This window comes from Balaenoptera borealis (assembly GCF_965194805.1).
Source record: "Balaenoptera borealis genome assembly, chromosome: 12".
Classification (NCBI taxonomy): domain Eukaryota; kingdom Metazoa; phylum Chordata; class Mammalia; order Artiodactyla; family Balaenopteridae; genus Balaenoptera; species Balaenoptera borealis.
The window spans coordinates 7,240,425-7,260,721 of record NC_138869.1 but is presented as its reverse complement, the minus strand read 5'-3'; the positions used below and the strand labels follow the sequence as shown (position 1 = coordinate 7,260,721).

At 44.3% G+C, this 20,297-nt stretch overlaps 1 protein-coding gene across 1 annotated transcript; it reads left to right on the top strand.

The window, feature by feature from the left end:
- Nucleotides 1-53: 53 nt before the first annotated feature.
- Nucleotides 54-8,057, top strand: CHCHD4 (coiled-coil-helix-coiled-coil-helix domain containing 4). The gene is made up of 3 exons (XM_082345331.1): nt 54-260; nt 6,100-6,198; nt 7,009-8,057. The coding sequence occupies exons 1-3, from the start codon at nt 239-241 to the stop codon at nt 7,293-7,295; spliced, it is 408 nt and encodes a 135-aa protein (XP_082201457.1). The 5' UTR covers nt 54-238; the 3' UTR covers nt 7,296-8,057.
- The last annotated feature ends 12,240 nt before the right edge of the window (nt 8,058-20,297 follow it).

The following is a 20,297-nucleotide window of genomic DNA, read 5'->3' as shown; positions in this document are numbered from 1 at the left end:
AATGCTGGGAAATGTAGTCCTTATTGCCTGGGGGAGTGTCCGGGCAGCGTGCAGCCTGCTGGAAAATGTAGTTCCCGGCTGAGAGGGCCGGGCTAGAGGCGCCGAGGCAGGCGCGCGGCGGGCAGGCCTGGAGGGGGCGGGTCCGCGCGGGCCTCCAAGCCGCCAGCCCCGCAGCGGAGAGGTCACGGCGTGAGGCCGCCGCCACAGTCGCCGCGAGGTCGGGGCTCCGGGCTGCACCATGGCCTACTGCCGGCAGGAAGGTAGGAGATCGGGCTGCGTGGAGACGGCCTACGAGGGCCTGCAGGGGACACGCGGTCTGTGCAGCCCCCCGGACCCCCGCGCCCCCACTGCAGGCGCGGGCGACAGTCCTCGGGACCCTCGGGTTGGGCCCGGCGGCGGGGTCGCCATCCCCGGTTTTCAGATGAGAAAACCGAGGCCCGGGTAGGAGCGAGGCCGGCCGAGGTCACCGTGAGGCTCGAACCCGGACCTCGGAGGGAACAGCACATGGGGGAGCTCGTAAACTAGGGCCGGGGGTCAGGGCTGTGCGAGCGCGCTGCCTGCGGCTGGTAACGGGGAATTTATTGATATTAATTATAATGTTACTATGGCGCTCACCACACACCACGTGTTCCCGTTTGCACCGCCTTCAACTGTCCCGGAAAGTCGCCCCTCGGTGGGCGCTGCGCTGGGGGTGGGAGTGCCGCCCGCTGGGACGGGTCAGGCTCTGGTCCAGGAGTTTTGTGTGGTCTGTCTCGCGACGACCTTCCTAAGTCAGGCCCTGCTTTTATCCGGAGAGTAAACCAAGACCCAGAAGTGACTTGGGTAAGCCACACGGCCGGCAAGTCGCAAAGCTGGGGTTGGAGCCCCGCGGTCTGATTCCAGAACTGCCCAGTCTGGTGCCCAGTGGACTCCAGGGAGCCTTCCGCTCAGAAGACACCCTGCGCAGAAAACAAAACAAAATAAAACAAAGTTGGCCCCCGCCTACTGTCTCTCTGCTTGTTACCTCTACCCGGGACCTCAAAAGTCTCCAGGCCGGGTCCAGGGGTTTTCCTGCACAACCACTAACCGGCTCTGTCCCTGAGCTGCCACCCAACTCCTCCAGGGCCTAGTGTTCAGTCTTGTAAAATGAGAAGTTGATCTTCATTTATTCCGCTCATATTCATGAAGCACCTTCTCGGTGCCAGGTGAGGGGAATGGTGGACACCTGAGACTATAAAGCTCCAGAGCGAGCTGGAACTCACCCAGAAATCCTTTAGCGAATGGTCCAGCTCCCTCAGTTAGTTAAGGGAATCTTAAGCCCAGAGATGGAGGTGACCCACCCAAGGTCATGCTTCAGTTAGGAGAACAGCTCAGTCTAAAATGCTACGCCTTTTCCCAGTACCCCATTCTGCTCCTGGAATCCTCCTTCCCTGGGTCATAAAACCATAATACTCACTGATGTCTCTAATGAGTAGTTTCCATTGATTGATATTTAACTCTGCCATGAGCAAAAGTCCTCTGCCCTCACCACTTTGTTAGACAGCAGGTCTCTTGTTTTTAATTTCCTTCTTCTAAGTCTAATTTACTTCTTCATTTAGCAAATTTTTTTTTAGCCTTTTGGGTATAATGAAGCTATAATCCTCATTCTTGAGGGTTTCTAGGGGTTGCAGGTTCTCTGGGAAGCAGAGACAGGTGTTTAGATCCCTATCTTTTCCTGGATCAAAGATTTCTTTCTTAGTTTGGGGATGAGAATTAAAAGCACTCACTTTAGGCCTTCCCTAGTTTTTATCTTATCCATGCCACTGTCCCCTAAGTCCCCAACTTCTTGTTTTTCTACCCACCGATTCTTTATGCTTCCCATGGGACTTAGAGAAACGGTCCCAAACCCCTTCCAGATTAAGGCTGATGTGACCGAGCCCCTTGCCTGATCCGGCTTCTGCTACTCTCTAACCACCCATCACTGACCAGCCACACTGGCCTCTGGCCGCTCCCTTTGCCCGGTGCACCCTTCTTCCAGCTCTTCTCATGGCTGCCTCCTCATCCTTTAAGATTCAGCTCATATGTCACCTCATATGTCACCTCAGTGAGGTCTTCTCTGGGCCTTTGTGTCTTTCACATCCTAAACTCTTTGAAATTACCTGGTTTATTTTTGTCATTTTCCTTCCTGTCTATGTTCTTGCAGCAAGCCGGGAGCATTAGATGGGCCATATCCCCGGCACCTTTACCCAGTGAACCCATACACACGGCTGCCCTCTGTTCTGAGTGAATCACTTGCCTGTGCACATTTACTTCAGGGGCCCGCCCCCCAGCCTTGGGGTTAAAGGCCTTAGCTGGGCGTTCAAGGTGTTGGGCAGCGTGGACTCAGGCTCGCTCCCTGGCCCAGGGCCACACTGTTCCTGTCTTTGTTCCTCCTTTTCTAATGCTGACCCTGTTCTCTCCTGTTGTGTCAACAGACGTTTATTGAGTACCTGTGATGTGCCAGCCACTGATCACATGGCAGTGGGCACAGGTGGGCGGTCTGCCTTTGTGGCATTGTGGAGGTGGCGGGCGCCCCTTCTGGGTTGGATGTACCAAGAGATTCTGCTGTGTAAAGACCCACGCGTGTTCTAGGGGGAGTGAGACCACCCATCCATGTTTTTTTTTTCTCTAACCTACTTCATGGTGATAGCTGTTCTGTCTTCCGCCCTCTGCTGGGTCTGGGGTCTTCATGTCTGAATTCAGAGTTCATTCCTCCATTCACTTTTTCAACAAATACTGATTACCCACTATGTCTTGGGCACTGTTTTAGGCTCCGAGGATACTGCAGTGAATGGAATAGACAAATCCTTGCCCCTGAGGAGCTGACAGTTCAGTGGGGGAGACAGGTGGTAAACAAATACATAATTGTTAGGTGAGAAAGAGCAGGTTAAGGGTGATGGGGAGTGATGAAGGAAGATGGCATCTGAGCAGGAGGTATGAAGTCAGGGAGAGGGAGGCTGTGAGGGTATCTGAATGTGCTCCTTATTTTCCCATTGCTACGATATGAATGTGTCCCCCCAAAATTCATCTGCTGAAATCCAAACCCCAAGGGTGAATGGTATTAGTAGGTGGGGCCTTTGAGAGGAGCTTAAGTCATGAGGGTGAAGTCCTCATTAGGTTGTTTAAAAAGGTTGATTCTCCTATAGTGAGTCCAGCATCAGGGAATCCCTGCTTCCTGAATTTGAGAAATACATTTTTGTGTTGATTTTTAAGTTTTTCTTTTATTACTGCCATGTAAACATCTAAGGAACCTGCTCTTATAAACATGTGCCCGTGGGCTTCAGGGACTCTAAAACCGGACAGATGAGTGGATTGAATTCTCACAGCATTCCGTTTACATTAATTCAGTCTCGTAGATGATATCTGACTGAATTGCCCCTTGCACGGAGAATGTGCTTCTGTGCCAGGGGTGGGCCCTTGAGGTTACTGTCGCTGTGCCACCGTCTGATGGCCAAGGTCGTCCAAGGCCAGTCTCTGACCGAGGAGCCTTTGCTGTGGAGACCAGGAAGGCGCTGGCCCTCCTTGGCTGGGAGTTAAGTCCACCCCAGGCCTTTTCTCCCATCGGCCGTGATCATGAAAATCTTGACTTGGAACTCTAAGAGGGCATAAGGTGGTTATCCACATCCTTCTGAATATGCTTGTATCAACTTTTTAAGGTTATCTTGGAAGTGAAAACAAGCATTTTTATATTTTCTCCAGAGAAATGTAATGAGACTTCCAGTCTAGCTGGTTACCCCACTCGTGGGCAGTCATGATGAGTTCTTTTTTCACAGTTGGGACTCGGGGATCGGTGAGCACTGTCCTTTTGTCCGTCCTGTGTCCACTCTCAGACACTCCTGCTGGGACAGGCGTGCAGCAGACAGGGCGACACACTCGCGATCTTTCAGACCAGAATCTGTGTTCCTGCTCTGCCTTCACGTACTGTGTGTCTTCGGGCTGGTTTCCTACCTTCTCTGGGCCTCCGTTTCCTCTCTCTGTACACAGGAGATTAGTAATACCCACCTCACGGTGTTGGTGTAAGGATTAAATGAGCCAACGGGTGGGGAAACTCATTGAGTAGGGCCCAAGCGCGTAAAAGATGCAGTTATGTTCTGCCGTTAACGATTCTGATTCCAATTCCAGTGTGTGGGTATTTCCCCCACATCAAGCAATTCTCTGACACCAGCAGTATGTCCTACAATTCAGCTCAGTCTGTCACTGTTTACCTGGAGATGGTGTCAGATCCCACAGTTTAAGGGCTCAGTCCTGCAACACCCCTCCCCCCCCGCCGCCCCCCGCCCCAACTGCAGGTGCCAATCACAAGTCCAGGTTGCCATCTGTTCTTCTTAACCACTGGCTGTAGATCAGAGGTTCCCACGACCTCCTCCTAGCTAGTGTTGGATTAATTTGCTAGAGCAGCTCACAGAACTCAGAGAAACAGTTTACTTACTAGATTGCTGGATTATTATAAAAGGATAGAATATTATATTATAAAAAGATATAACTCAGGAAGAGCTGGATGGAAGAGACGCACAAGGCAAGGTGTGGGGAAGGGGCGGAGCTTCCATGCCCTCTCTTCCTGAACTCCACGTGTTCACCTGTCCGCTTGGGCTTTTGCGGAGGCTTCATTACATAGGCATGATTGATTAAATCATCGGCCACTGGCAGCTGATTCTGCCTCCAGCTCCTCTCCCTTCCCCAGGGTGGGGTGTGTTGGGGGGGGGCGGTGAGACTGAAAGCTCCAACCCTCTAATCCCAGAGCTGTTTCTCCTGGCAACCAGCCCCCATCCTCAGGCTCCCCCAAGTCATCCTATTAACATAACAAAAAGACCTTTATGCTCTCATCACTTGGGAAACTGAAATTTTAGGAACTCTGTGCTAAGAATGGGGTCAGAGGCCAAATATTTCTTATTCTAAATGACAGTATCACATCCTTCGATACAGTGTAACCCATCTCTCTGGGGGATGTCCAGGAAGGTGCCTGAGAGGACTCGGCTTGTGGGAGGGACCTGGAACATTCTGGGTGGGGCTGTGCATCAGTCACTCGGGAGCCCATTAGTGGTGTGGACGTGCAGAGAGCTTGATTCAGCTTCTGTTCTGTGAGGCTGGGCCTCTGGGCCTCATAAGCCCCACAGGTGCCTCCCGTACCCAGCAGGCTTGGACGCCTTGACTTGGCCTGAGACCGGCCTCCCCATTGGTCTGGGCCCGGCTGAGATCTTGGTAAACAAAACTGTCAGAGCTGAGATGAGCAATTGTGTCAGCTTATTTATTTTGCTTAGCACGCAGCACTTTTGCAGGCTGCTTTCAAGTGTTCTGAACACTGGCCAGAATTACCAAGGCCTTTAGGTTCTTCAACATGCCCTGGCTGCCCGGCCCCAATCCTTTCCCAGGCCACTTGGGACAAGCCACCTTCTCTGAGAGAGAATGGGAGGTGTTGGAGCAGAACCCTCAGGTGTTCTGGAGCAGGCCGTGGTCCTGAGCGTGCCGAGGGTCAGCCGCCATTACTGTCACCCCTCCTGGGAGACCCTGTACAGGTGTGGGGAGGGTGTAAACACCAAGTACCTTCCCTCTGTCCCCTCCGCTGTCCTCACTGGCACGTCTCTCTGGTGTTTACCGTCACCCTCGTGCTTTTCCCAAGCCTCTTCCGGAGGAGCCCGATAGGTGAAATGTTATCTGAAGGCGCCTGCTGGCAGGTCCCGAGGGGCCTGGAGCAAGTGGACCAGGTGCTCACAGGGACGGGAAGTGACAGAGCCGTCAAAGCGCATGGGAGTTCTGAGCAGAGGAAGAAGACCCGTTTGTTACATGTCAGCAAACTTGGGGACTGAGAACAGCTGCATTTGATGGCTTGGGGCGTCTCGTCTCCCACCCGAGGATGCACATGGCGCCAGCAGGAGCCGTCTTCCTCCTCCCCAGTCCGGTCACAGGCACGTGATGCAGGAGCGGCTGCTAGACCTTCCCCCAGAGTCAGCAGTGAGCGAGTCCCCAGCCTGGGGAGCACCACTGAACTCACGTCAGGGTTTCAAATGGGACAGTCTTCAAACAAGGTTTTCGTGGCTGCTTGGGTTTAGGGCTGATTCACAGCTCCTGGGTGAAACATTTCTCCCTCTGTTCTCCAAACACTAGGGAAGGATCGAATCATATTTGTGACCAAAGAAGACCATGAAACTCCAAGCAATGCGGAGCTGGTGGCCGACGACCCCAATGACCCGTACGAGGAGCACGGTGAGTGCCGGGCGGGGGTGGGAGTCCAACGTCCCTGGTCGCGGCTGGGTTTCCAGGTGTCTACCTTGGCCACCACTGCTCCTAGGACACTGAGTGCGTCTCCATCAGGTGTGAGGGGCTGTGTGCTTTCCAGCCCTCATTCCCACGCGCTTCCCTGGCCATCAGGCTGAACCTAGGAGTTTCTTCTTTCTTCTGCCTCTCTTTCTCCTGAGTTTTTGAATGGTTTTCCGTTTTTACAAGAATGGAGCGCAGTGCTGTGGCACGTCACTCGCTTTTTCCTGCCCACCATGCCTTGGACATCTTCCAGCCTCGCTTGTACCAGTCCTCACGCTGTGCTGAGCTGAGAGCAGCTGAGGGGCGGGAGGGGCTTGAGGAGAAGGTCCGTGGCGCAGGGGGTCCTGACCATCTGTGTGAAAGGAGGAGACCAGCACCTTGACTCCTTAAAGTGTTTGGGCTTTCAAAGCTTCTCAGTAACCATCCGAGCGGTCGCTTCCGCTTTGGATTAAACGGTTTCCCTGTGTAGTTCTTGGAGCACAGGCACGGCCACAGCACTGGGAGGCGGCTTAGGACACAGAGCAGTGCTGCACACGGAGAGAGTCGCTGATGGTGACCTTTCCGACTGAGCCGGGAATGCTGGGCTTGTGCCGGGCATTTGAACCCCATCCCGAGGGAGCGGCAGGCCCACCGGTGAGTGCCGGCCAGGCAGCGGTTCATGTTACCGTTATGCCTATGAGGACTGGTCTTGGTTTTGCTTTTTCTGAAACCTCAGGGAGCTCCTCTCACCCTTCCTTGCCCATCTTCCCGTCCCAGGACTGATCCTGCCCAACGGAGACATCAACTGGAACTGCCCGTGCCTTGGGGGCATGGCCAGCGGCCCATGTGGGGAACAGTTCAAGGCGGCCTTTTCGTGCTTCCACTACAGCACAGAGGATGTCAAGGGGTCGGACTGTGTAGACCAGTTCCGGGCCATGCAGGAGTGCATGCAGAAGTACCCGGACCTCTATCCCCAGGAGGAGGAGGAGAAGCCAGCAGATCGATTAGAGGAAACGGCTGTCTCTGAGGCCGCCACGACCAAAGAAGAGGAGGGGTCCAGCTAATGAGGGCCCTGGGCGCTGGGCTCCAGCCTCCTTCAGAGAGGATGACCCTCTCCAAGAAAGTGTCTCTCCCTCTGTTGTTCTGTGCACTGTAATGTACAAAGTAACTTATTGAGCTGATCAGGGGTCTTGGCCCCTGGACATCTACACTGAAAAATGGGTTGTATGTATGTGTGTCTCACATAACCTGTCAGCGAATGTAGCTGCCACTTTTGAATTCTCAGATTGTCCTGAATTTTGGCATTTTGAAATAATGTGCTGAATAATCTCAGCAACCAAAAATCTTTATCTGGGGAGTGTCTCTTGTGAGTGAGCTGATTTGTTCTGATTCATTGTATCCCTTTTAGTAGATTTTATACCCAGTTGGAAAGTGAAATAGAAACAAACATCTTCCTTTAAAAATGCTGGAGGGGGGCCATTCCTTACAGAAGAGGCGGGATGATCAGACCTTGAGTATTTGACGAAGCACTATGCTTCATTTCTGATGTATTTTGGTTTCCAGTTTGCATTGAGCTCCAGGTTTTCTACGTTTCGAAAACAGAGCTTTGGACCCTCTGAGTGACTGCCTTTGGAAGTGAAGAGAAAGGCTGTTTTTTTCTGTTCTTGTTATCCCAGAAGCCCTGCTTTGGGGTCTGTGTTCACACTGGCTCTGTCTCAGCCTGTTCAGATGCAATGTTCTTGAGAGGTGGGGACCTAATCATTACCAAAGTAGCACCTGAGAGAGGAAACGGTGTCAATTAAAAGGAAAACATGATTTTTACCTGATTTTTGAGTGGGTTTTAATTTGCTTTTCCTAATTAAAAATGTTGTGATATAAGGAAATATAAATTATGAAAAATTCAATTGAAATTCTCCTGTGAAGATATTGGTAGATCACTTTGAATCTGTTAAAATTTTCTGTGTTGCTTCCATACGGAGCTCACTGATTCTGTCTGTGAGCAGATGCCTTCACACAGGCGTCGCTGTCAACTTTAACGTGTTGTATTTGTTAGAAATGAGTCCCAGCCCACACTGCCCAGGGGACATGAAGCATGAGCACAGGAGGCTGCCTTACACCCCAGAGAGTGAGCTGTTGGCTCTCTGAAGCCTGGAGGCCCAGCTCAGGGTGAGGAGTGCCGTTCTGAGTCTGGGGTCAGGAAGCCGGAGCCACCAGCTTTGGAAGCCGTGCAGCCTGGAGGAGGCTTGGGACTACTTTGAGCTGCAGGCAGAGCCTTGCATGTTTAACAAACATACTTTTTCAGGAAACGTTTTAATCAAGATGTCACTGACCTGTGACTAGTCCTGGATCCCATTCATTTGATACATTCAGGGAACCTCTGCCGTCCATGTCCTAGGGACACGGGAAGGTGACTTATCTGGCCTCTGCTTGTATGAAGCTACAGTCCAGCCAGGGGTCAGCATTTACTAGAAAGCAAGAAGAATCAGAAAAGCAGATCCCAGGGGCAAGGACAGGATGGCAGAGTAGAAGGACCTGAGCTCACCTCCTCTCACGAAAACACCAAAATCACAACTAACTGCTGAACAATCATAGACAAAAAAGGACTAGAACCTACCAAAAAAGATATTCTACTTCCAAAGACAAAGAAGAAGCCACAACGAGAAGGTAGGAGGGGTGCATTCGTGATACAATCAAACCCCATACCCGCCAGGTAGACAACCCACAAACTGGAAAATAATTATATTGCAGAGGTTCTCCCACAGGAGTGAGTTCTGAGCCCCAAGTCAGGCTCCCCAGTCTGGAGGTCTGGCTTCAGGAGGAGGAGACCCCAGAGCATTTGGCTTTGAAGGCCAGCGGGGCTTGACCGCAGGAACTCCACAGGACTGGGGTTAACAGAAATGCCACTCTTGGAGGATGCCCACAAGGTCTTGTGTGCACCAGGACCCAGGGGAAAAAGCAGTGACTTCATAAGATCCTGGACCAGACCTACCTGCTGGTCTTGGAGGGTCTCCTGGGGAGGTGGGAGGCAGCTGTAGCTCACTGTAACTCACTTGGGGACAAGGACACTGGTGGTGGAGGTTCTGGGGCGTACTCATTGTCGTGAGCTGTCCTGGAGGTCACCATTTTGGCACTGAGGCCTGGCCCCAACCATCAGCCCTTTGGCTCCAGTGCTGGGATGCCTCAGGCCAAACAACCAACAGGGCAGGAACATAGCCCCACCCATCAGCAGACAGGCTGCTTAAAGCCTTCCTGAGACTGTAGCCACCTCTAAACACACCCCTTGATATGGCCCTGCCCACCAGAGGCAAAAGACCCAGCTCCACCCACCAGTGGGCAGGCACCAGTCCCTCCCACCAGGAATCCTGCACAAGCCTCTAAGACCAGTCTCACCCACCAGGGGATAGACACCAGAAGCAGGAGGAACTACAATCCTGCAGCCTGTGGGAACGCAAACACAGAAAGTTAGACAAAAAGAGGTGGCAGGGCTTCCCTGGTGGCGCAGTGGTTGAGAATCTGCCTGCCAATGCAGGGGACGCGGGTTCGAGCCCTGGTCTGGGAAGATCCCACATGCCGCGGAGCAACTAGGCCTGTGAGCCACAACTACTGAGCCTGCGCGTCTGAAGCCTGTGCTCCGCAACAAGAGAGGCCGCGATAGTGAGAGGCCCGCGCATCGCGCTGAAGAGTGGCCCCCGCTTGCCGCAACTAGAGAAAGCCCTTGCACAGAAACGAAGACCCAACACAGCCAAAAATAAATAATAAATAAATAATTTTAAAAAAAAAAGAGGTGGCAGAGGAATATTGTTCCAAAGGAAATAACAAGATAACCCCCCAGAAGAACAACTAAGTGAGGTGGAGATAGGCAACATACCCAAAAAAGAATTCAGAGTAATGATAGTAAAGATGATCCAAAATCGTGGAAAAAGAATGGAGGCACAGACTGAGAAGATACAAGAAATGTTTAACAAAGAGCTAGAAGATATAAAACAGAGTTGAACAATAAAGTAACTGAAATGAAAAAATACACTAGAAGGAATCAATAGCAGAATAAATGAAACAGAAGAACAGATAAGTGAGCTGGAAGACAGAATGGTGGAAATCACTGCCACGAAAGAGAATAAAGAAAAAAAGAATGAAAAGAAATGAGGACTGTTTAAGAGACCTCTGGGACAACATTAAATATACCAACATTCACATTATAAGGGTCCCAGAAGGAGAATAGAGAGAGAAAGGGCCTGAGAAAATATTTGAAGAGATAATAGCTGTAAACTTCCCTAACCTGGAAGGGAAAGTCACCCAAATCCAGGAAGCACAGAGTCCCATACAGGATAAACCCAAAGAAGAACATGCTGAGGCACATATTAATCAAACGGACAAAATTTAAAGACAAACAAAATATTACAAGCAAGAAGGGAAATGCAACAAATAATATACAAGGGAATCCCATAATGTTATCAGCGGATTTTTCAGCAGAAACTCTGCAGGCCAGAAGGGAGTGGCACAATATATTTAAAGTGATGAAAGGGAAAAACCTAAAACCAAGAATACTCTACCCAGCAAGGCTCTCATTCAAATTTGATGAATAAATCAAAAGCTTTACAGACAAGGAAAAGCTAAGAGAATTGAGCACCACCAAATCAGCTTTACAACAAATGCTAAAGGAACTTCTATAGGCAGAAAAGAAAAGCCTACAACTAGAAACAAGAAAATTACGAACGGGAAAGCTCACTGGTAAAGGCAAACATACAGTAAAGGTAGGAAATCATCCACACACAAATATGATATCAAAACCAGCAGGAGAGTACAAATGTAAGATATTGGAAATACATTTGAAATGAAGAGACCAGCAACTTAATCTTGAATATATATAGACTGCTATATCAAAACCTCGTGATAACTGCAAACCAAAAGTCTACAATAGATAGACAAAAAAGAAAAAGGAATCCAAACACAACACTAAAGATAGTCATCAAATCACAGGAGAAGAGAACAAAAGAGGAAGGGAAGAAAAAAGACCTATAAAAACAAATCCAAAACAGTTAACAAAATGGCAGTAAGAATATACATATTGGTAATTAGCTCAAATGTAAATGGATTAAATGCTCCAACCAAAAGACATAAACTGGCTGAAATGGATACAAAAACAAGACCCATATATATGCTGTTCGCAAGAGACCCACTTCAGATCTAGGGACACATACAGACTGGAAGTGAGGGTGTGGAAAAATGTATTCCATGCAAATGAAAATCAAAAGAAAGCAGGAGTAGCAATACTCATATCAGACAAATAGACTTTAAAATAAAGACTGTTACAAGACACAGAGAAGGACACTACATAATGAGGAATCCAAGAGGAAGATATAACAATTGTAAATATATATGCACCCAACAAAGAAGCACCTCAACATATAAGACAAATGCTAACAGCCGTAAAAGGAGAAATTGACAGTAACACAGTAATAGTGGGGGACTTTAACACCCCATTTACATCAATGGACAGATCATCCAGACAGAAAATCAATAAGGAAACACAGGCCTTAAATAACACATTAGACCAGATGGACTTAATTGATATTTATAGAGCATTCCATCCAAAAGCAGCAGAACACACATTCTTTTCAAATGCATATGGAACATTCTCCAGGATAGATCACATGCTGGGCCATAAAGCAAGCCTCAGTAAATTTAAGAAAATTGAAATCATATCAAGCATCTTTTCCAATCACAACACTATGAGATTAGAAATCAACTACAAGAAAAAAACTGTAAAAACCACAAACACGTGCAGGCTAAACAATATGCTACTAAACAACCAATGGATCACTGAATAAATCAAAGATGAAATTAAAAAATACCTAGAGACAAATGAAAATGAAAACACAACTATCCAAAATCTATGGGACACAGCAAAATCAATTCTAAGAGGGAAGTTTACAGCAATACAATCTTACTTGAGGAAACAAGAAAAATCTCAAATAAACAACCTAACCTTATACCTAAAGCAATTAGAGAAAGAAGAACAAACAAAACCCAGTTAGTAGAAGGAAAGAAATCCTAAAGATCAGAGCACAAATAAATGAAATAGAGATGAAGAAAACAATAGAAAAGATCAATGAAATCAAAAGCTGGTTCTTTGAAAAGATAAACAAAATTTAGCCAGACTCATCAAGAAAAAAAGGGAGAGCGCTAAAATCAATAAAATTAGAAATGAAAAGGGAGAAGTTACAATGGACACTACAGAAACACAAGCAACTATATGCCAATAAAATGGACAATCTAGAAGAAACGGACATATTCTTAGAAAGGTACAGTCTCCCAAAACTGAACCAGGAAGAAATAGAAAATATAAACAGACCATTCACAAGCACTAAAGTTGAAACTGTGATTTAAAAACTCCTAACAAACAAAAGTCCAGGACCAAATGGCTTCACAGGTGAATTCTATCAAACATTTAGAGAAAAGTTAACACCTATCCTTCTGAAACTATTTCAAAAAATTGCAGAGGAAGTAACATTCCCAAACTCATTCCACAAGGCCACCATCACCCTGATACCAAAACCAGACAAAGATACCACAAGAAAAGACAATTACAGGCCAATATTACTGATGAACATAGACGCAAAAATCCTCAAAAAAATACTAGCAAATCGAATCCAACAATACATTAAAAGGATCATACACCATGATCAAGTGGGATTTAACTCAGGGATGCAAGTGTTTTTCAATATACGCAAATCAATCAGTGTGTTACAGCACATTAACAAATTGAAGAATAAAAACCATATGATAGGGCTTCCCTGGTGGCGCAGTGGTTGAGAGTCTGCCTGCCAGTGCAGGGGACACGGGTTCGAGCCCTGGTCTGGGAAGATCCCACATGCCGCGGAGCAACTAGGCCCGTGAGCCACAATTGCTGAGCGTGCGCGTCTGGAGCCTGTGCTCCGCAACAAGAGAGGCCGCGATAATGAGAGGCCCGCACACCGCGATGAAGAGTGGACCCCACTTGCCGCAACTAGAGAAAGCCCTCGCACAGAAACGAAGACCCAACACAGCCATAAATAAATAAACTAATAAATTAAAAAAAAGAATGTTTTAAAAAAAAAAATAATAGCTGGAATTAAATTCTATATCCTCTCCTCCATGATTATGAGTTAGTAAAGAATAACTCTAAGGTTAACATATCAGCTGGGAGAAGATGGTGATATCCAGATATATGTCAGAGAAAGACATTCTCATATGAAGGAAAACTAAGAGACTTCATTGTCACCAGGCTGAGTCTAAAAGAATTGCTAAAGGGAGTTCTTCAGAGAGAAGGGAAATGATATCAAAAGAATATTCGGAACATCAAGAAAGAAGAAAAAAAGAGTCAGAAATGGTACATATTGGTAAACTTAATAGACTATTCTTCTCTAGAATTTTTCAAAACATGTTTGATGGGGGAAAGCAAAAATTATAGCATTATCTGATAGGTTTTTCCATGTACATGGATGTAAGACTGAAGACAACTAAAACATAAGGAGAGAAGGTAAAGTGACCTATACAGTGATAAGTTTTCTACATTCCACTTAAAGTGGTAAAATACTGATTTTAAATAGACTCTGAAAACTCAACTATGTATACTATAATCTCTAGAAAATCTACAAGAACAACTATAAAAATATAGTCAAAGACAGCAGTAGATAAATCAATATGGAATATGAAAAAAATGTAGAAATAACACAAAAGAAGACAGGACAGAGGAAACAAGAGGAACAGGAAGTAAGAGGAACAAACAAAAAACAAATGAAAAAACATAAACCCTAGCATATCGTTAATTACAATAAATATCAATTGTCTAAAAACACCATTTAAAAACAAAGATTGTCAGAATAAAACAAACATGATCCAAATAATGCTGTCTACAAGAAACCGACTTCAAATAAAATTATATATATATGTATGTGTATATATATATATACACATATATATATATAGTGAAGGGATGGAAAAAGATATACCATTCAAATACTAATCAAAAGAAAGCTAGATTCAACATACATTTGTAATAACAACTCTCAACAAAGTGAGTATAGAGGGAATATACCTGAACATAATAAAGTCCATATATGACAAGCTCACAGCTAAAATCACACAAAATGGTAAAAAGCTGAAAGCTATTCCTCTATATCAGGAACAGACAAGGATGCCCAGTCACCACTTTTGTTCCACATAGTATTGGAAATCCTTGCCAAAGCAAGTAGGCAAGAAAAAGAAATAAAAGGCATCCAAATGAAAAGGGAAGAAGTGGAACTGTCCCTATTTGTAGATGACAATATATTATGTATAGAAAACCCTAAAGACTCCACCAAAATACTGTTAGAACTAATAAATGAATTCAGTAAAGTTGTAGGACACAAAACCATTAAACAAAAATCAGTTGTGTTTCTATACACTAACAACAAACTATTAGAAAGAGAAATTATGAAAACAATTCCACTTACAATTACATCAAAAAGCAGAAAATACCTAGAAATAAATTTAACTAAGGAGGTGAAAGATCTGCACACTGAAAATTACAAGACATTGATGAAAGAAACTGAAGACACAAATAAATGGAAAGATATTGTGTGCTCTTAAGTTGGAAGAATTATATTGCTAAAACATCCATATTACCCAAAGCAGTCTACATATTCAATGCAATCCCTATCAAAATTCCAATGGTATTTTCCACAGAAATAGAACAAAAAAAAAAATCCTACAAATTGTATGGAACCACAAAACATTCCAAATAGTCAAAGCAATCTTGAGGAAAAACAAAGATAGAGACATCATGTTTTCTGATTTCAAACTATATTACAAAGCTATAGTAACCAAAACAGTCTGGTTTTGTCATTAAAAATAGACACATAGCTCAATGGAACAGAATACAGAGCTCAGACATAAACTCATGCATATGTTGTCAATTAATTTACAACAAAGGAGCCAAGAATTTACACTGGAAAAAGGATAGTTTCTTCAAAATGGTGTTGCGAAACTGGACAGCCACATGCAAAAGGATGAAACTGGACCACTACCTCACACCACACACAAAAATCAACTCAAAACGGACTAAAGACTTGAACATTAGACCTGAAACAATAAAACTCCTAGAAGAAAACATAGTGGTAAGCTACCTGACATTGGTCTTGGTGATTTTTTAGATATGACACCAAAAGCAACAAAAGCAAAAATAAACAAGTGGGACTATATCAAAGTAAAATGCTTCTGCACAGTAAAGGAAACCATCAACATAATGAAGAGGCAACCTATGGACTGAGAGAAGATATTTGCAAATCATATATCTGATAAGGGGTTAATACACAAAGTATATAAAGAACTCATACAACTCAACAGCAAAAAAAAAGCAAACAATCCAATTAAAAAATGGGCAGAAGATTTGAATAGACATTTTTCCAAAGAAGACATACATATGGCCAATAGTTACATGAAAAGATGCTCAACATCACTAATCATCTAGGAAATGTAAATCAAAACCACCATGAGATATCATCTCACACTTACTAAAACGGCTATTATCAAAAAGACAAGAAATAACAAACGTTGGCAAGGATGTGGAGTAAAGGGAACCTTTGTGCACTGTTGGTGGGAAGGTAAACTGGTACAGCCACTATGGAAACAGTATAGAGGTTCCTCAAAAAATTAAAAGTATAACTACTGTATGATCTAGCAATTACTCTTCTGGGTATTTATCTGAAGGAAATGAAAACACTATCTTAAAAAGATATTTGCATCTCCATGTTCATTGCAGCATTGTTTACAATAGCCAAGGCATGGAAACAACCTAAGTGTCCAGTCATGGATGAATGGATAAATAAATGTCATATATATCTATAATCTATATATATTATATGTATTATAGATATATATAACATATATTACATATATATTATTAATCCATAAAAAAGAAGGAAATACTGCCATTTTTGACTACATGGATGGACTTTGAGGGCATTATGCTAAGTGAAATAAGTCAGACAGAGAAAGACAAACACTGTATGATGTCACTTATACGTGGAATCTAAAACAAAAACAAAAAAACAAACACGAGCACATAGATACGGCAAACAGATTGGTGGTTGCCAGAGGCAGGGGGTGGGGGGGGCAAAAAGCTTGAAGGGGTCAAAAGGGACAGACTTTCAGTTTTAAGGTAAACAGGTCCTGGGGATGTGAGGTACAGCATGGTGACTCTAGCTAATAATACTGTGCTGCATATTTGAAAGCTGCTAAGACAGTAGGTCTTAGAAGTTCTCATCACAAGAAAAAACTTTTATAACTATGTGGGGTGATGGATGTTAACTAGACTTATTGTGGTAATCATTTCACAATAGATACAAATATCAAATCATTAAGTTGTATACCTGAAACTAATATAATGTTATATGGCAATTATACCTCAATAAAAAAAGGTAGACTTGGATTAGTTGTAAATGTATATTGCAAACTCTAGGGCAACCACTAAAAAAGTAAAGAAGTGTAACTGATATGCTAAAAAAGGAGAGAAAATAGAATCATATAAAATGCTCAATGAAAACCAAAAAAAGGCAAAAAAAGTGTGGAAGACAAAAATAGAAACAAAGAACAAGGGCAACAAATAGAAAACAGTAACAAATACAGGAGATATTAATCCAACAGTATCAATAATCACTTTGAATGTTAGTAGTCTGAATACACTAGTTAAACGACAGTGATTGGATCAAAAAACAAAACGCAATTACATGTTGTTGACAAGAAACCTACTTTAATTACAGAGACACATATAGATTAAAAGTAAATGGATGGGGACTTCCCTGGTTGTGCAGTGGTTGAGAATCTGCCTGCCAATGCAGGGGACACAGGTTCAATCCCTGGTCTGGGAAGACCCCACGTGCCGCTGAGCAACTAAGCTCGTGCGCCACAACTACTGAAGCCCGTGCGCCTAGAGCCCGTGCTCCACAAGAGAAGCCACCGCAATGAGAAGCCCACACACCGCAATGAAGAGTAGCCCCTGCTCACCGCAACTAGAGAAGGCCCACGCACAGCAAAGAAGACCCAACACAGCCGAAAATAAATAAACTTTTTTTTAAAAAAAGTAAATGGATGGAGAAAAACATACCATGCTAACACTAATCAAAAGAAAGCAGCAGTAGCTATATTAATTTCAGATAGAGCAGACTTCAAAGGAAGGAAAGTTATCAGGGATAAAGAAGGCATTACATGATGATAAAGGGATCATTTCTCCAAGAAGTCTCAACAATTCTTAATGCCATGTACCTAAAAATGGAGCATCAAGTTACATGCAGCAAAAACTGGTAGGGCTGCAAGGAGAAACAGATGAATCCTGCATAATAGTTGAAGACTTCAACACCCCCTTATCAGAAGTAGACAGATGCAGCAGGCAGAAAATCAGTTAGGACACAGTTAAACCCATCAATACTCAATCAACAGGATATAATTGACATCTATTGCTTCCATTGCCCATCTGTTCTTACATATTGTCTACTTTATCCACTAGAGCCCTTAGCATATTAGTCATAGTTGTTTTAAATTCCCAATCTAATTCCAACATCTCTGCCATGTATGCTTCTGATGCTTAATTTGTCCCTTCAAATTATGTTTTGATATGCCATGTAATTTTTCTTTGATAGCTGGACTAGATGTACCTGGTAAAAGGAACTGCTGTGGAGGAAAAACAGCATCTTGGCAGTGTGAGTTTTTCCTTTTTTTCTCTTCCCCCGATTTACAACTAACTGGATGTCCATAACCAAACCAGAGTGCCTCTGCACATTACGCCAGGACATCCAGGAGTTTCTACCACCTGTGCATCTAGCACGGCAGACAGGCCTTCAGTGGGGCTGTGGGTCCACGGGAGGTGGTGAGCCTGCCCCACACCCACTTTTCACACCAAGAAAAGGGCAACCTGGAGAGTGTAACACAGGGCACCATTCATGGGAGACAGAGAATGTGTGGAGGTCCATCCAACCCGATGGGAGAAAGTGGTGTGCCATCAGAGCAGCATAGAGATGAGTTTGGAGGAAGAGAAGACAGACGAACTCACCAAGCAGGTCCCCCTCCCCAGGGTGACACTGTGAGGTACTGCGCTTTTTGCTGGTAACAGGGACAGCCGTGACCTCCCTGGCAGAGGAGTGGGATGCAAAAGCGGTGAGTGACTCACTGCCCGACTGATCACGCTACAGCTGAAGGGACCCATTTCTCTACGGCAGCACCTGGATTGCTGAGGAGAGACCTCTGTGACAGGGATGGGGGTGGGGGAGTGAGAGGAGAGGGAAGGAGGCAGACGAGAATATCAAAGCACATTGAAGGAATGCATTTCCTGCTGTCTGCTCCAGGATTTCAGCAGGAGGTCCGCCTATGAACCTCTGGAGTCTCCCATTCGATCCCCCAACAGAGCCACAGCACCCACAGCTCCAGGTGCTAAGGCCACACCTCCTTTCACTCTGCTGCCACCTCTTTTTGCATGCTCAGGAGTACTGCTCTGAAAGCCAGAGCCAGTAAGAGAAACCAAAAACTTGAGCTATAGTGCCACCTTCTGAAATACAAAAGAAAGGTTTCTAATTGCCAGCTGTTGAACTGTAACAGCCAGAAAAGCCCAAATCCTTGCCTAAGGAGAGTGTTTGCTACTTCGAATGTGAAAGCAGAGGTGCATATCCTCAAACACTATGAAGAATCAGGGTAATACGTCATCAAAAAAGAAAATGATAATTCTCCAACTACTGAATTCAAAGGCATGGAGTACTGCAATCAAACTGATAAAGAATTCAAAATAGCTATTATGAAGAAATTCACTGAGCTACAAGCAAACTCAGAAAGGAATTCAATAAACTCAGGAATAAAATCAATGAGCAGAGGAGTTCTCTACTAAAGAGATTGAAATTTTAAAAAAGGAACCAAGCAGAAATTCTGGAGCTGAAGAATTCAGTGATTGAGACGATGCATACATTATAGACCACAGGTAATGCAGAACAGATGGAAGAAAAAATAAGTGACTTATAGGAATTTAGAAATTAGGTTGGAAGAGGAGAGAGAACTAAGATTTTTAAAAAGTGAAGAAATTTATGAGCACTATCAGTTTCAATCAGAAAAGAAAACATAAGAATAATTGGTGTACCAAAGGAGAAGATAGGAGAAGGGGGCAGAGAGCTTACCTAAAGAAATTTTAAAAAGTAAATAAATAAATATTTAAATATATATATATATATGTATATATAAGAAATAATAGCTGAAAACTTCCCAAGCTGGAACATACAAGTCCACAAAACCAACAGAATAACCTATTACCTCAATGTAGAAAGATCTTCTCCAAGATATAATATAACATAGTATAACTGTCAAAAATCAATGGTAAATAAAGAATCTTAAAGGCAGCCAGGGGAAAAAAGAAAGTAACCTACAAGGGAACCCTCATGAGGCTATCAGCAAATTTCTCAGCAGAAGCTCTACAGTTCACGAGAAAATGCAATGACAATTTCAAAATATTGAAAGATAAAAATTGCCATCAGTAATTCTTCATCTCACACAGTTATCCTTCAGATATGAAGGAGAAATAAGGGTTTCCAGACAAACAAAAGCTGTGGGAGTTCACCACCTCTACACCTGCCTTGCAAGAAATGCTAAAAGGAGCTCTTCAAAACAATGTGAAAAGACATTAATTAGTGACACAAAACATATGAATGTAAACAACATGCTGGTTAAGGTGAAAAATAGACACTTAGTATTAGAAAAAGTAACTCTATTAGAATACTGTGTTAACCACTTAATTATAGTATAAAGTTTAAAGAAAAAGAACACTGAAAATAATTACAGTTATTATAATTTTAAAAATTCACAGCATAAAAAGAGGTAAATTGTGACATCAAAAATAAAAGGAGAGGAGTAAAAAGGTGGAATCTTTATAGGTGAATGAAAATAAGTTGCTATCAGTAAAAAAGGGACTGTTTTATCAATGAGAAGTTTAATGTAAGCCTCATGGTAACCACAAAGCAAAATTCTAGAGTAGATTCACAAAACATAGAAAAAGGGGAGACTGAGCATATCAC